The sequence below is a fragment of the Triticum aestivum genome, chromosome 4B (genome assembly GCF_018294505.1).
Source record: "Triticum aestivum cultivar Chinese Spring chromosome 4B, IWGSC CS RefSeq v2.1, whole genome shotgun sequence".
In the NCBI taxonomy this organism is placed as follows: domain Eukaryota; kingdom Viridiplantae; phylum Streptophyta; class Magnoliopsida; order Poales; family Poaceae; genus Triticum; species Triticum aestivum.
This window is the reverse complement of record NC_057804.1, coordinates 127029834-127042846: the sequence shown is the minus strand read 5'-3', so window position 1 is coordinate 127042846 and position 13013 is coordinate 127029834. Positions and strand designations below refer to the sequence as shown.

General features: G+C 48.1%; 1 protein-coding gene across 1 annotated transcript; it reads right to left on the bottom strand.

Moving 5' to 3' along the window:
* Positions 1 to 70: 70 nt before the first annotated feature.
* LOC100146091 (V-type proton ATPase 16 kDa proteolipid subunit) lies at positions 71 to 2382 on the bottom strand. Its single transcript, XM_044512935.1, has 3 exons — positions 2087 to 2382; positions 1549 to 1834; positions 71 to 497 (listed from the first exon to the last, which is right to left on the bottom strand). The coding sequence occupies exons 1-3, from the start codon at positions 2163 to 2165 to the stop codon at positions 365 to 367; spliced, it is 498 nt and encodes a 165-aa protein (XP_044368870.1). The 5' UTR covers positions 2166 to 2382; the 3' UTR covers positions 71 to 364.
* Positions 2383 to 13013: the final 10631 nt, after the last annotated feature.

The following is a 13013-nucleotide window of genomic DNA, read 5'->3' as shown; positions in this document are numbered from 1 at the left end:
ACATTAATTTTCTAACCATGCAGAAAAAGAGTAGGAATTTGAATCAAGGAATTAGAGTGGAGAAAAGAGATGAACATAATATAATCATAAATTTATTATTTAGCTACAATGCGTGTTTTTATTCACCACCAGTAGGATTAAAACCCATATTCCCAGGAGCAGCAATCCAGCCTACCCCAAAATCCTCTGCACGAACAGCAAACGCCCACCACAACCCAAAAAGAATGAAAACGGTACTGGAAGTGTCACCTTCCTTAAAAATCTACAAATATCTCCTTAATACATCAAAATTAGAACTTTTCAATGCTTCAGCTTCTCAAGAATGTAGCCTGTGTGGCAATTGCAGAATGGTAGAGCGAGGCGCCTAATCCGCACGGGACTGGCCGGCACGGGACGAGAGGATGATGCCCACGATGAGACCATAAAGGGCAAGTGCTTCTGCGAAAATGAGGATAAGGATCATGCCCACGAACAGCTTTGGTTGTTGCGCATTAGCCCTGCAATCAAAATCCACAAGGGATCAACACTGGATTCAACTGTAGGAGGCTTGCAGTGCAGCCCCCATACAAAATAGTATCAATATGAAACTGAAAAAACTGCAAAGGAAACACTAATCGACGACATCATAGACTAACATATTAACTGTTCCAAATAGTAATATAACACAGTCGACATTAAACATTTATTGCAAATCAAATATCTCAGAATCAATTCACATGCTTATACAAGAACATGTACTTTCATATGTAAATCTGCAATATTCATTCAAAAATATTGCAGGAAAAATGCCTTAAGCAATACACAGCTATTCCTATTGTTTAAAATTTCAGGTCTTACAGACACAAAAGGCCAAACAATAACATAAGTTAATGCCCCCACTGTTTTCCGCTCACATCAGAGGTACATAAGCGCAATAGCAGCATATACTATATGTTCATCATATATTATAACAGCTAAGTTATCAAAATAGTATGAAGAAACTGTTAAATAAGGTCACTTTGTGATGTTTTCTGTATTTAATTTACGAACAAATCCAGAGAGAATTCCATAGTCACAAGTACAAGCAAGATCATTGAAACACATAGCTGACTCTATTTATTACTCCCTCCGTCCCAAAATAAGTGTCTTGAGCTTAGTACAGATTTATACTAGAGCTAGTATAAGCTAGTATAAAGTTGAGACACTTATTTTAGGACGGAGGGAGTACCATAGTAGATTGCATGGATTACAAACAGAAGGATCCACAATATCATGTACGATTCTAGGAGATTTCGTTCTTGATTACTCAAGCTAAAGCTAATGACAGAAATAATTCTCGCTTTGCAGCAATATATGCTACAACCATCATTAATAAATAAACTAATCACAAAGGTAGTAACCACGTCTGTTTTGGAAAAACAGATCCATGATGCTCATTGGGCATAAACTAATGCAAGGCTAATTATTAATCAACCCGTAATGCACAGCACTAACTAGCTACGAGCATCCACATACCGCTTAAAAGTCAAAGACGAAAGGTTAAACAAATAGAAGCTGCTGCGTCTTTACCTGACTCCAGCATCACCGACAATGCCAATGGCCATGCCGGCGGCGAGCCCCGCGAGGCCACAGGCGAGCCCGGAGGAGAGGTGAGCGTAGCCGTCGAAGAGGAAGTAGGGCTTGGCCTTGGGGTTGATCCCGGTGCTGATGATGACGGCGATGATGAGGCCGTAGATTCCGAGCACTCCCGCCATGACGACGGGCACGATGGACTTCATGACAAGCTCCGGCCGCATGACTCCCATGGACGCCACCCCGACGCCGCTCTTGGCCGTCCCGTAGGCCGCCCCCATGCCTGCAAACGAAACCGGTCAAATCGTGTCTCTAGCCGGATCCAGCGTGGAGGGATCCCAAATCGAGCGAATCGGGGCACGGAACTCGCAGTGCAACCACGGGGACCGGCAGATCGAGCCAAGGCGCGACCGCGAGCCCGACGGGAGCGGGGAGAGGGAACCCCTCGGGCATCTGATGAAATCTCAGCTTTTCGTAAGAGGTGCCGCTCGATCGCGGGAGGAGGGGGAGGAGGAGGGAGGAGAGGCGATCGTACATGAGAAGACGAGGGCGGCGGCGGCGCCGAGGAAGCCGAAGAAGGGCGCCGTCTCATCGCCGCTGAACACCGACGACATCTTGCTCTCCTTCTTTCTCCGGTCGCGCTTCTTTCCTGTGGAGCTCTGGGTGGCCTCGTCGCTAAGGAAGATGGTTGGTAGGGAGAGGAACAGATGGTCTCTCCAGTTTGCTTTTATTTTCTCCTCTCCTCTCCTCGCCCTGACCCGATCTGATCTTGATAAATAAAAACTCTGCAAGTATACAGGTGTGACGATGATGGACTCCTTGGTTTTGCACCCTGGCCCCTGGGTTCCTGCTTATTTTATCGATCTCGCCGTTCTTTTTGTCTCCATCAGATCAGATCTCACGGCGATTTAATAAATGAAAAAAAAAAGATCTCTAGGCGATTTAATACTCCCTCCGTTTTTATTTACTCCGCATATTAATTTTGGTCAAAGTCAAACTTTATAAACTTTGACAAATTAACATGTACAATAACAAATCAACACCATTAGATTCATTATCAAATGTACTTCCACATTATATAGATTTGTTATGGTAAATATTTATATTCTTTTTTTATAAACTTTGGATTTGTTATGGCGGAGTAAATAAAAACGAAGGGAGTACTTTGGATTTATGTTAAATAAAATTAACACAGTGCAGACATGGACACTCAATATATGCACATACACTCACCTCTATGAACGTACACACACGCCCTATCTCATATGAGCACATTTGAGAGACTGAACCCTTCTATCATCTTGAGAGAGAGATCCTCATCCGGAAAGGCTTTGACCCCCAATGGATTGTGAGGGTATGCATCTAGTTTCTAGTGGTAGAACTGCGCTCAACATTAATGGTGAAGTCGGACCCTATGTCGCCACCTCCGGCGGGGTTCGCTAGGGTGATCCCCTAACACCATTTCTATTCAACTTGGTAGTTGATGCTCTTGCAGCCATCCTAGATGTCGGGAAGCATGCGGGGCATATTAGGGGAATATGCCCCCATCTTATTGCGGGAGATTGAATTACGCACCTCCAATATGAAAACGACGCCATCCTTATGGTGGAGGGTTCAGACGCGGATATTCAAAGCATCAAGTTCCTGCTTCTCTGTTTTCAAGAGACGTCGGGTTTAACCATCAACTTCACTAAGAGTGACGCATGCATTCATATGAGGGTTGCCAAGAACCTGTGGGATGCGCTTGAAGTTAAGTTCGGCGTAACCGATACTGGAAGCGAATTGTGTGCCATGGAGCAGTTCCATGATTACAGGAACGGTTGATGGCCATTTTGTATTGGACCAGACTCATGAGCTACAGTGCATCACTAAAGAGCTGGATCTCCTGAAGTGTGACTCACAAGACAAGTTTGTCGTGGGTTGCATTATTGCAAAACTCCCTCCTGAATGGAGGAACTTTGCTACTTCTTTCAAACACTGGAGATGTGAATTCTCTATTGAGGATGTCACCGGTCATCTAAGTATTGAGCAGAACTCGAGAATAAAGGACTCATACGTGAAAGGGACAGAGAATTCTTCTAGCGCCAACGCGGTGCAGAAGAATTTCCATAAGTTCAAGGGAAAGAACATTGAGCAAAATACTACCTTCAGGAAGAAGGGTAAGAAGAAAGACAAAAGAAGAGATGGCTGCTTTACTTGTGGTTCAGAGGAACATTGGGCAAACAAGTGCCCAAACAAGTACAAGAAGTCACGACAGGACTCCAAGTCTGTCAATGTGACTATGAGCAACAATGATGGGGCATGTGGGTATGATAATATGTTTACGGTACTTTTAGTTTATCAATCCACTGGTTGGTGGGTTGACACAGATGCAAATATTCATGTGTGTGCTGATATGTCTTTGTTCTCTTCTTACCAGGTCGCACAAGATTGCTTCATCCTGATGGAGAATGGCTCGCATGCTTCTGTTCATGGTGTTAGCATGATATATCTGAAGTTAACTTCGGGAAAGACCGCGCAACTAAAGAACGTGCAACATGTCCCAGCCATCAAGAAGAATCCCGCCAGTGCCTCCCTTCTATGTAAAGAGGGTTTAAGTTGGTATTTGAGTCCAATAAAGTAGTCGTATCTCGATATGGACTATTTGTTGGAAAAAGATATGATTGCGATGGTTTGTTACGCCTTTCCCTAGTGGATTTTTATAATAAAGTCGTGAACCAAATTAATTCTAGCATGAATAAATATGAGGTTTGGCATCCACATCCTTGTCATATTAATTTCGGTTGTATGACACGGCTAGCTAAGATGGATTTAATCCCGAGTTTCACTTTAGCCAAAGCTCTAAGTGTCATTCGTGTGTGCAAGCAAAGCAACCTCGTAAACCTCACAAGCCTGCGAAGGAGAGGCACCTGGCATCTCTAGAGCTCATGCATTTAGATCTTTGGGAGATGAATGATGTATTGACTAAGGTTTCATGACGTTGATTGACGATTCCACTAAATTCTACTATGCGTATTTGTTAAATACTAAGGACGAGGCTCTGCACTACTTTAAAATCTATAAGAAATAGTTGAGAACTAACTTGAAAATAAAATAAAACGAGTTCAGTCTCATCATGGAGGAGAGTATTTTTCTAATGAGTTTGATTTATTATGTGCGGAACATGGTATTATTCATGAGAGGACGCTTCCCTATTCACCCCAGTCAAACGGGGTTGCCGAACGGAAAAACCGTACTCCAAAAGATTTTAGATACATCGGGTTTATCCAAGGCATGGTGGGGGAAGGTTGTATTGGCATCTTGTCATGTCCTGAATAAAGTTCCCACGAAGGATAATGAGATTACTCCCTATGAGCAATGAGAGAGGAAAATAACTACACTCTCTTACTTGCGCACTTTGGGTTGTTTGGTGAAAGTCAACACGCTGATAACCAAAAAGCGTAAGCTGGGACCAAAGATTGTGGACTACATTTTTTGGGCTATGCTAAGCAAAACATTGGCCATAGATTTCTAGTGGTGAAATCTGATGATGTACACGAAGTGAAGTTCAGTATGATCATGGAGTCAAATTTGTTGTCAGAAACGGCAAGTCTATGCGCTTTTGGTTAGATTGGTGGTGTGGGGAGGCCACCTTGGCGGTGACATTCCCGGTCTTGTTTTCCTATTGTCCTGACCCAGAGATCTCTATCTCCGAGCTCTCGGCGAATAATTGGGACTTGGGCCTTCATAAGAAGCTTTCTCCTGAAGAGTTGGAAGATTGGCATCGTCTTACTGCTTGCTTCCCTTTGCTCTCGGAGGATGAGGACTCGGTGGTCTGGCCCCATTCTACTTCTGGTCATTTTTCGGTCAAATCCTTGTACGCTAAAATGATTTCGGGCTCTCCTACTTCCAAGTTCAAATGCATTTGGAGTGCCCGTGTTCCTCCTAAGGTCAAAATTTTCTTGTGGCAAGCTTTCCGCGGGAAGCTTCCTGTAGCGGATCAAATTAAGAAAAGGAACGGTCCCGGTTCGAATAGATGCGCCTTATGTGGGGACCTTGAAAACACGGATCACATTTTTTCGGTGCTCCTTGGCTAAGTTTGTTTGGTGCTGCATCCGCTCCTGGCTCCAGGTGTCATGGGACCCCTCGTCTTTCGAGGATCTTAGGGCTTTGGTCAAAGGTTTAGCTGGGAACTCTAAGAGGATTTTCTGGGTTGGGTTTGCAGCGATCTGTTGGTCTCTGTGGACCACTAGAAACAAGTTTACCATCGAGCGTATCTTCCCAGCTAATCCTGATGATTGCTTATTTAAATCTGGAATATTCTTGCAGCAGTGGAGATCATTGACTAGGGATGCTGATCACGAGGCCTTCGATGTTATGGTGTCCAAGATTCAGGCTACGGCTTCGTCCCTTGCGCGCAGGCAATGCGAAGTATCTTAATCCTTGGCATCTTCGGTTTAGTCTTTTGGTTTACCTGCATGCCTGATCTGGCTGGTTAGCCATGTACCTGAACTTCTTTTCTTGGTCTGCTTAGTTTCTATGGTTGTTTGGGTGTTGGATATTGGCTTGTTACTCTGCCTGGTGACTTTATCTATAAAGTCGGGTGTATGCCTTTTTATCTATAAAATATGTCTTTGCGTCGCCGGTGTCGACGTCACGACTGCGCGTGTGCTCGGGGGGGGGGGGGGGTAGACTGTATGAGCAGTCTATATCGTGTGTGCCTGCCTCCTGTATTGTACATGGCACATACGACCTATAGTCAAGCCCGATCGTGCTGCCGTTGTATATGGTAGTGGCGCACGATCGTAGGACGTGGGACACCCCCATGATCTCTCCTGGCCGCCCTGTAATCTATATATAACCCTGCCAGGAGCCTAATCAAAGTGTGGTGTGTTTCCCCCCTAATCCTCACTCAAACATGTATGAGTTGCATATCGTATTTGTCATGCTTACTGTTAACTTGTGGATTAGTCTAACGGGAAAGGTGATGATATTTCCAACATGGGCATATTCAGCTTAACTTATAGCTGTTTTATTCTTCAGAGGTAAGCGTTCTCGTCGACAATAAGACGTCTATGATGACTTCGTCAATCTCGAGACTTGCCGTTCCAAACTCATGGTGACGTTTGTATCTGCACTGTGTTTCAAAAAAAAGTACCACTGCAATAGTATATCATACGGCTGCTGTACGCGGATATATTCTACAATGTTTCTCAAGCTTATACAAACTTAATGTTCATAGCTATTCGCATCCAAATCTATGGTCTTCTCTCGTGGCACACCGTTTCCGTCATCGTAAGTCGTATAACCAACAGAATCTAGTCTTTCTTGCTGAGGAGATCAAAGGACACTGAGGGAGTCCTGGACTAGGGGGTGTCCGGATAGCCGAACTATCATCATTGGCCGGACTCCAAGACTATGAAGATACAAGATTGAAGACTTCGTCCCGTGTCCGGATGGGACTTTCCTTGGTGTGGAAGGCAAGCTTGGCAATACGGATATGTAGATCTCCTACCATTGTAACCGACTCTGTGTAAACCTAGCCCTCTCCGGTGTCTATATAAACCGGAGGGTTTTAGTCCATAGGACGAACAACAATCATACCATAGGCTAGCTTCTAGGGTTTAGCCTCCTTGATCTCGTGGTAGATCTACTCTTGTACTACCCATATCATCAATATCAATCAAGCAGGAGTAGGGTTTTACCTCCATCGAGAGGGCCCGAACCTGGGTAAAAACATCGTGTCCCTTGTCTCCTGTTACCATCCGCCTAGACGCACAGTTCGGGACCCCCTACCCGAGATCCGCCGGTTTTGACACCGACATTGGTGCTTTCATTGAGAGTTCCTCTGTGTCGTCGCTCATAGGCCCGATGGCTCCTTCGATCATCAACAACGACACGGTCTAGGGTGAGACTTTTCTCCCCGGACAGATCTTCGTATTCGGCGGCTTTGCACTGCGGGCAAATTCGCTTGGCCATCTAGAGTAGATCGAAAGCTACGCCCCTGGCCATCAGGTCAGATTTGGAAGTTTGAACTACACGGCCGACATCCACGGAGACTTGATCTTCGACAGATTTGAGCCACAGCCGAGCGCGCCGCACTGTCACGATGGGCATGATCTAGCTCTGCTGCCGGACAGTGCCCTGGAGGCCGCACAAGAGTCCGCTCCGACCCTTAACTCGGAGCTGACTGTGCCCATCGAGGATGGGTGGCTAGACACCGCCTCGGGGGCTGCTACCTCTACGGCGATGGAGCCGAATACCGACCTTGTCCCTTGCGAAGCTCGTGACTCCAAGGTGCCAGACTCCTCGCCGGACTCTGAACCTCCCGCGCCCCTACCAATCGAATCCGATTGGGCGCCGATCATGGAGTTCACCGCTGCGGACATCTTTCAGCACTCGCCTTTTGGCGACATCCTGAATTTGCTAAAGTATCTCTCGTTATCAGGAGAGCCCTGGCCGGACTACGGTCAGGACGGTTGGGATGCGGACGACGAAGAAATTCAAAGCCCACCCACCACCCACTTTGTAGCCACTGTCGACGACCTAACCGACATGCTAGACTTCGACTCCGAAGACATCGACGGTATGGACGACGATGCCGGAGACGACCAAGAACCAGCGCCTATGGGGCACTGGAAAGCCACCTCGTCATACAACATATACATGGTGGGGATGACGATGGAACAACGGAGGAAGACCCCTCCAAGAAACAGCCTAAGCGCCGACGTCAGCGGCGCCGCTCTAAATCCCGCCACAGCAAGAATGGAGACAATAACACCCCGGACAGTGCCGAAGACAACCCCCTCCAGCAAGATTCAACACAGGAGGATGAAGAAGCCAGCCCTCATGAGAGAGCGGCAGACAAAGAGGTAGAGGACGATAATTACATGCCTCCCTCTGAAGATGAGGCAAGCCTCGACGACGACGAATTCGTCGTGCCTGAGGATCCCGTCGAACAAGAGCGTTTTAAACGCAGGCTTATGGCCATGGCAAGCAGCCTCAAGAAAAAGCAGCAACAACTTAGAGCTGACCAAGATTTGCTAGCCGACAGATGGACTGAAGTCCTTGCGGCCGAAGAGTACGAACTCGAAAGCCCCTCCAAAAGCTACCCCAAACGCAAGCTGCTGCCCCGATTAGAGGAGGAAGCATACAAACCTACATCACCAGCGCACAATACGGCCGACCGACCACCTCGTCGCCGCGACAGAGAGGCCTCTAGGCCCTCCACTAAAGCCGTACCCCGACATCACTCAAAAAGTACAAAGCCACGGGGGAATGCGCCGGACTTGCGAGACATGTTGGAGGATAAGGCCAGACAATCAAGATCGATCTACGGATCGCGTGGGCGCCCCACAATACGCGACGACAACTGTCGCGTCGGATACAACAATTCCGGCCGGGCCGAACACAGTAGACAAAGCTCGCTTGAGCTACGTCGTGATATAGCCCAATACAGAGGCGCCGCACACCCACTATGCTTCACAGGTGAAGTAATGGATCATCAAATCCCTGAAGGGTTTAAACCCGTAAACATTGAATCCTACGATGGCACAACAGACCCCGCGGTTTGGATGGAAGACTATCTCCTTCATATCCACATGGCCCGTGGGGATGATCTTCACGTCATCAAATACCTCCCACTCAAGCTTAAAGGCCCAGCTCGGCATTGGCTTAACAGCCTGCCAGCAGAATCAATTGGGTGTTGGGAGGACCTGGAAGCCGCATTCCTTGATAACTTCCAGGGCACATATGTGCGAGCACCAGATGCTGATGACCTAATCCACATAATTCAGCAGCCAGACGAATCGGCCAGACAATTCTGGACACGGTTCTTAACCAAGAAAAATCAAATCGTCGATTGTCCGGATGTGGAGGCCCTCACAGCCTTCAAACACAACATCCGCTATGAGTGGCTTGCCCGGCACCTAGGACAGGAAAAGCCGAAATCCATGGCAGCCCTCACATCACTCATGACCCGCTTCTGCGCGGGAGAGGACAGCTGGCTAGCCCACAGTAACAACCTCAACAAAAATCCTGGCAGTCCGGATACCAAGGACCGCAATGGCAGGTCACGTTGCAACAAGCACAAACGCCACATTAACGGCGATAATACTGAGAATACGGCAGTCAACGCCGGATTCAGAGGCTCCAAACCGGTCAGCGGAAAAAGCCATTCAAAAGAACTACTCCGGGTCCATCCAATTTGGACCGAATACTCGACCGCTCGTGCCAGATACACGGCACCCCCGAAAAGCCAGCTAATCACACCAACAGGGATTGTTGGGTATTCAAGCAAGCAGGCAAGTTAATTGCCGAAAACAATGACAAGGGGCTGCATAGTGATGACGAGGAAGAGACCCGGCCGCCGAACAATAGAGTACAGAAGGGTTTCCCCCCACAAGTGCGGACGGTGAACATGATATACGCAACCCACATACCCAAAAGGGAGCGGAAGTGTGCACTCAGGGATGTATACGCGATGGAGCCAGTCGCCCCAAAGTTCAATCCATGGTCCTCCTGCCCGATCACGTTTGATCGAAGGGACCACCCCACCAGCATCCGCCATGGCGGATTCGCCGCATTGGTTCTAGACCCAATCGTCGACGAGTTTCACCTCACTAGAGTCCTGATGGACGGCGACAACAGCCTGAACCTGCTTTATCAGGATACAGTGCGCAAGATGGGCATAGACCCCTCATGGATTAAACCAATAAAGACGACCTTCAAAGGCGTCATACCAGGTGTAGAAGCCAATTGTACAGGCTCAGTTACACTGGAAGTGGTCTTCGGATCCCCGGATAACTTTCAAAACGAGGAGTTAATCTTCGACATCGTTCCGTTCTGCAGCGGCTATCATGCACTGCTCGGACGAACCGCGTTTGCAAAGTTCAATGCGGTGCCGCACTACGCATACCTCAAGCTCAAGATGCCAGGCCCTCGAGGAGTCATCGCGGTCAATGGAAACACTGAACGCTCTCTCCGAACGGAGGAGCATACAGCGGCTCTCGCGGCAGAAGTGCAAAGCAGCCTCTTAAGGCAATTCTTGAGTCCGACCGTTAAGCGACCGGACACCGCCAAGCGCGCCCGGAGTAACCTACAACAAGACCACCTGGCACGTTCCGAGCACGCGTAGCAAGGCGGCCCCAACCCCAGCCCTCGCAAAATTGCAAGACCAGTACTTCGCGTACATCACTACGCTCTGGAGATACCATGGGCATAGGGGGAGGGGCACGACCACGGCAGGCCCAGAGTGCGGATCAACCACACCAGGGGCTCCCAAATGTGTCATCCTTTTTCTTTCCTTTTTTTTCTTTTTATCCTCAGGACTTCGTTTTCCAGAGGCCCTGTCCGGCAGTAGACCAGCCGAACTCACGATGCAACAGCCGGGGAAGGAGAAGAGCTACGCCGAGTATCCAGGTGGTCTCTGTTGGGGAACGTAGCAGAAATTCAAAATTTTCCTACGTGTCACCAAGATCTATCTATGGAGAAACCAGCAACGAGGGGAAGGAGAGTGCATCTACATACCCTTGTAGATCGCTAAGCGGAAGCGTTCAAGTGAACGGGGTTGATGAAGTCGTACTCGTCGTGATTCAAATCACCGATGATCAAGTGCCGAACGCATGACACCTCCGCGTTCAACACACGTACAACCCGGTGACGTCTCCCACGCCTTGATCCAGCAAGGAGAGAGGGAGAGGTTGAGGAAGACTCCATCCAACAGCAGCACAACGGCGTGGTGGTGGTGGAGGAGCGTGGCAATCCTGCAGGGCTTCGCCAAGCACCATGGGAGAGGAGGAGGAGGGAGAGAGGCAGGGCTGCACCAAGAGGAGAAGTTCTCATGTGTTATGGGCAGCCCTAGGCCTCTATTTATATAGGGGAGAAGGGGGCTGCGCCCCCTTTAGGGTTTCCCACCCCAAGGGGTGCGGCCAGCCCTAGATGGGACTTGGGGAGGCGGCCAAGAGGGGGAGAGACGGGAGGCGCCCACTAGGTGGGCCTTAAGGCCCATCTGGACTAGGGTTTGCCCCCTCCCACTCTCCCTTGCGCCTTGGCCCCCTTGTGGGGGGCGCACCAGCCCTCCTAGGGGCTGGTCCCCTCCCACACTTGGCCCACGCAACCTTCTGGGGCAGGTGGCCCCACTTGGTGGACCCCCGGGACCCTCCCGGTGGTCCCGGTACATTACCGATATCGCCCGAAACTTTTCCGGTGACCAAAACAGGACTTCCCATATATAAATCTTTACCTCCGGACCATTCCGGAACTCCTCGTGACGTCCGGGATCTCATCCGGGACTCCGAACAACATTCGGTAACCACATACAAGCTTCCTTTATAACCCTAGCGTCACCGAACCTTAAGTATGTAGACCCTACGGGTTCAGGAGACATGTAGACATGACCGAGACGTTCTCTGGTCAATAACCAACAGCGGGATCTGGATACCCATGATGGCTCCCACATGTTCCACGATGATCTCATTGGATGAACCACGATGTCAAGGACTTAATCAATCCCGTATTCAATTCCCTTTGTCTATCGGTATGTTACTTGCCCGAGACTCGATCGTCGGTATCCAATACCTTGTTCAATCTCGTTACTGGCAAGTCACTTTACTCGTTCCGTAACACATCATCCCATGATCAACTCCTTGGTCACATTGCGCATATGATGATGTCCTACCGAGTGGGCCCAGAGATACCTCTCCGTTTACACGGAGTGACAAATCCCAGTCTCGATCCGCATAAAACAATAGATACTTTCGGAGATACCTGTAGTGCACCTTTATAGTCACCCAGTTACGTTGTGACGTTTGATACACCCAAAGCACTCCTACGGTATCCAGGAGTTACACGCTCTCATGGTCGAAGGAAGAGATACTTGACATTGGCAAAGCTCTAGCAATTTAACTACACGATCTTTGTGCTAGGCTTAGGATTGGGTCTTGTCCATCACATCATTCTCCTAATGATGTGATCCCGTTATCAACGACATCCAATGTCCATAGCCAGGAAACCATGACTATCTGTTGATCACAACGAGCTAGTCAACTAGAGGCTCACCAGGGACATATTGTGGTCTATGTATTCACACGTGTATTACGATTTCCGGATAATACAGTTATAGCATGAATAAAAGACTATTATCATGAACAAAGAAATATAATAATAACACTTTTATTATTGCCTCTAGGGCATATTTCCAACAGTCTCCTACTTGCACTAGAGTCAATAATCTAGTTCACATCACCATGTGATTAACACTGACAGGTCACATCAGCATGTGACCAACATCCAAAGAGTCTTGGGTTTGATCATGTTGCTTGTGAGAGAGGTTTTTTAGTCAACGGTTCTGAACCTTTCAGATCCGTGTGTGCTTGACAAATCTTTATGTCATCTCCTAGATGCAGCTACCACGCTCTATTTGGAGCTATTCCAAATAACTGTTCTACTTGGAGCTATTCTAATTGTTGCTCCATTATACGTAA

Coding starts and splice junctions, on each gene's coding strand:
- LOC100146091 (XM_044512935.1), bottom strand. CDS start 2,165: ATGTCGTCGGTGTTCAGCGGCGATGAGACGGCGCCCTTCTTCGGCTTC. Junction 1,835..2,086: donor CGCCGCCCTCGTCTTCTCAT/GTACGATCGCCT, acceptor TTTCGTTTGCAG/GCATGGGGGCGGCCTACGGG. Junction 498..1,548: donor GTCGGTGATGCTGGAGTCAG/GTAAAGACGCAG, acceptor TTTTGATTGCAG/GGCTAATGCGCAACAACCAA.